At 33.9% G+C, this 4,099-nt stretch overlaps 1 protein-coding gene across 1 annotated transcript; it reads right to left on the reverse strand.

Moving 5' to 3' along the window:
* Window positions 1,776-3,569, reverse strand: LOC107626399 (zinc finger A20 and AN1 domain-containing stress-associated protein 4). Its single transcript, XM_016329272.2, has 2 exons — window positions 3,188-3,569; window positions 1,776-2,769 (listed from the first exon to the last, which is right to left on the reverse strand). The coding sequence occupies exon 2, from the start codon at window positions 2,630-2,632 to the stop codon at window positions 2,105-2,107; it is 528 nt and encodes a 175-aa protein (XP_016184758.1). The 5' UTR covers window positions 2,633-2,769; window positions 3,188-3,569; the 3' UTR covers window positions 1,776-2,104.

Below are 4,099 nucleotides of genomic sequence, written 5' to 3' on the forward strand. Positions count from 1 at the left end.
GCCATATTTTTTTAGCTCGGAACGTTTATGGTCATCCCGATGTGTTAAACGGATCAGTCCGCTTATTATTTTATTTTATTTTTTGAAAAATATTTTGACAAAAAATACCACTTTTAGGTCCAAAACTTTTAAAAAATAATATTTTTTTAGCTGATGGGTCGAATTTTTTAGTCGGATCGGGAGAAATATTGGCTAAAAGTGCTACTTTTTTTAAAAAAAATGTAAAAAAAATAAACGAGTCACCCATTTAGCCTGCGGGCTAGCCCGTTTAACCCGTCATTTTTTCGGGTTAATCGGGCTCAGCTCGTTTAACCCGAAATTTAAACGGACTTAATTTTAGAGGCAAAGCCCGCCCATTTAAATGGGTAAACAGGCTGGCCCGATGGGTTTAGCCCATTTTGATGGCCCTATGTGAAATAATGAAAAAGTAGGCCACTTGCGTGCAAATATGATAACTTCATTTTCGCATTTATTATCGAAAGCAACACAAAAAGCTACGTGCAAATATGATAACTTCATTTTCGCATTCATTATCGAAAGCAACACAAAAAGCTACTGCACTGGGCTTTTGCGCACTTGTAGATCCAATAATAAAACAACTAGATTCTCATTTTCAACCACTCCTTTAATCCCTGAAGAAGGTGGTAGTAGTGGTGGATGGAACTACACTTTCATTCATTTTTTTCCCTTTTTTCTTGCTCTCTAAACTTTTTTGTTTAATTCAACATTGACAGCTAACAAAGGTGTCAATCGTATTGTATCATAAATTCATAATTAACAAGAATATAAAAATGAGTGAAATAATGAAAAGATATGCAACTTGTGTGCAAATATGATGAATTCATTTTTGCATTCATTATCGAAAACAACCCAGAAACGCTACACTGTACTTTTGCCTACTTACCCACTTGTAGATCCAACAACAAACCCACCAAATTCTCATTTTCAACTATCCTTTTAATTCTGGAAAAAAAAAACTAACATATGGGAAAAAGAATTAGAGAGTTAAACAGGTCTTTTGGGGATAGAGGGACTTGAACCCTCACGATTTCTTAAGTCGACGGATTTTCCTCTTCCTATAAATTTCATTGTTGTCGAGATTGACATGTAGAATGTGACTCTATCTTTATTCTCGTCCGATTAATCAGTTCTTCAGAAGATCTATCAGATTAGGATGGAGTGAATAAATTGATCAGTTAATATGAATATTCAATTATTTCTTTAACTTGAAATTGATTTGCCTACTTACCCACTTGTAGATCCAACAACAAACCCACCAAATTCTCATTTTCAACTATCCTTTTAATTCTGGTGGTAGCGATGGATGAAACTACAATCTTTCTTTCATTCTTTTTCTTTTTTTCTTGTTCTCTAAACTTTGTTCAATCCAACATTAACAGCTAACATAGTTATGTTAGTTATTAATTGTATTGTATCATAAATTCATAACCATAAGTTCATAATTAATAATATAAAAGTGATATCAATTGTATTGTATCATAAATTCATAACCATAAGGTCATAATTAACAATATAAAAGTGAGTGAAATAATTAAAAAATAAACCCCTTGCGTACAAATATGATAAATTTATTTTCGCATTCATTATCAAAAGCAACCCAGAAACGCTACACTGCACTTTTGCCTACTTACCCACTTGTAGATCCAACAATAAAACTATCAAATTCTCATTTTCAACCACTCATTTAATCTCTAAAAATGATGATGATAGTGGTGAATGATACTACAATTTTTCATTCATTTTTTTCTTCCTTCTCACACTTTACAAAAGCTAATACCACATAAAAAACCCAAGACTTATTCAACCTTTCTAGTCGAGACAGCTAAGCAAGCAAAGCAACCAAACTGCTATTATTATAATATTAAAATTTAATAATAACAACAAAGATAAGATCATTACATCATAATCATATTTTGTGATTATTTTTATAGTACATCACGACAAATCTCTCTCTTGCACCGGATGTCTAGGTGGACGGCCACGATTAACTCATCTAAGAAGGACTCACTCAACAATAACCATCTGCTTTGTGTAGGCCCATACGTCTGATCCAACGGCTGAGGAACAATTTCCAAATTTCCCATCAGATCCTATCGAGTTTCTCCGCCTTGATCACGGGGTTGGCACGTGCTATCTCTTCTCTTCCCACCGTCTTAAAATCGAAAGCGCACGCGTGTTTCTCCGGGTACCTATGGGTCCCGCAGAACGTGACACCACACCTGCACTTGAACCCGGTCAACCCGACTCGTTTACGGCATGTAGCGCAACGGTTCGGCTGAACCGGAGCTCCGGGATTCGAGCTGGCCGTTACAGAAACCGTTACGGAGCTCGAAGCTTCTAGTTCAACCGGTTGAGGAACAAAGGATTCGACGGCGGGCGTTGGCGCCGGAGAAGACGACGTGGACGGTGACGGAGATGGAAAGGCGGCGACGGAGGAGGTTGCGGTGGCTGTGGCGGTGGAGAGAGCGTTCTCGATCGTAGATTTTGCGGATTCTTGTTCTCTGAAGCATTTGGAGCAGAGATTCATGGTGGCTGAGCTACCGAAAAACCCGCAGTTGTTGACACAGAGCCTGTGACCTTCAGGAGCTTGGCATGGATGTTCTTCCGCCATGGTTATGTTTCTAGATCTGAGCTTGAACTTTTCGAATTTCTGCTTTTTCTTTTTTTTTTTTGCTGTTTTTATTTTTCTATCGTCTCCTTTCTTTGATGAGAAAATTCGCAATCAGAACCGCTGTGAATGTTTTGAACCTGATCGGAATTTACATAAGAAACTTTAGCTATCTAAAATTTAGATTCAGACAAAATTTAAAAAGCTTATTGAGATTCAGAGACTAGAAATATGAATATGATTTTGGTTATGGAGTGTTGGAAATATCTTGAAGATGAAGGAAATTTATAGAGAGAATTGAAGAGGAAAAACAATTGAAAACGCTGAGTTAGTTTGGATTCCGAGAAAATCGAATGGAAAAAATTGGAAAGATAGTTAAGAGTTATAACGAAAAAATACGGTATAAAAAAACTGGAAAACAAATACAAGTTGCAAAAACCATATACGGTTTTTTCTTTTTGGGTTATTTTTGAAAATTTTGTGGCCCGTAACCAAATACAGAAAATAAGGAGAACAAAAAACGATATTAATTAAAAAAAAAAGGGGAAATTGTGATACCTGGTTGTGGTTTTGTTTGTGAAGACGTTGAGAATTGAGGTTGAGAATGTGGAGAAAGAGAAGGGAGAAGGAGAAGATAATAAGAATGGTGTGAGAAAGAATCTTAATGGAGAAGGATTATTATTAACCGAGTGGGAAAAGGATTATGAGAGAAGGAGGAAGAGACGGCGAAACTAGACAAAATTGTAATAATTATTTTTAATTTATTAGTGTTAGTATTATTTAATTCTGTTTATATGATGTAGAGACTAGAGAGAATGCTTGATCTTATCAAAATAAAAGAAATGATAAAATAAAATAAATGGTTGATGATGCTGAGGTGAGGAAAATATGCATTATTAGCAATTTTTTTAATTATACAGTGTAAAAAAAATTAATTTTATTTGAGAGAAAGGGACAGGCTGGTTGTGGTGGTGCTCAATATGGATTTGGTCGCCACTTCAGCAACTTTTTTCTGATTCACAATTTCCTTTTTCTTCTTATTTTGGTTTCTAGAATAAATTCTGCTTTTCTTTATATGCTAATTTCTTTAAGAAAAAGGATAGGTAAACAATGAAAATATTAAACAATGTAAATAATAGATATATCGAATGTTTATTTTATTAGTGTACGAATGATTATTTTAATATTAAAATTTAAAAAGTTTATTAGGAGGTATAGTATGTTTTTATTTGATTGGTAGTTATTTATATTGTTCAACAAAGTCATTATCTCCTTAGCATTTCTTTTTTTAAAGATGGGGTAACAGTACATGTAATATACTGTAATGATAAGGTGGTGCATTTTTTTCTATTACAGATGTTAAACTTTTTTAATTTTAATTATGAAATCTGAATATTAGATTTAAAAAGTTATAAAATTAATAAAAAATATGATTCTCAGATTTTATAACAATTGAGTTATAAATTTATA

The sequence above is a fragment of the Arachis ipaensis genome, chromosome B02 (assembly GCF_000816755.2).
Source record: "Arachis ipaensis cultivar K30076 chromosome B02, Araip1.1, whole genome shotgun sequence".
Classification (NCBI taxonomy): Eukaryota; Viridiplantae; Streptophyta; class Magnoliopsida; order Fabales; family Fabaceae; genus Arachis; species Arachis ipaensis.

What these genes read in the sequence shown, in the direction of transcription:
- LOC107626399 (XM_016329272.2), bottom strand. Translation starts at nt 2,632, where the DNA reads ATGGCGGAAGAACATCCATGCCAAGCTCCTGAAGGTCACAGGCTCTGT.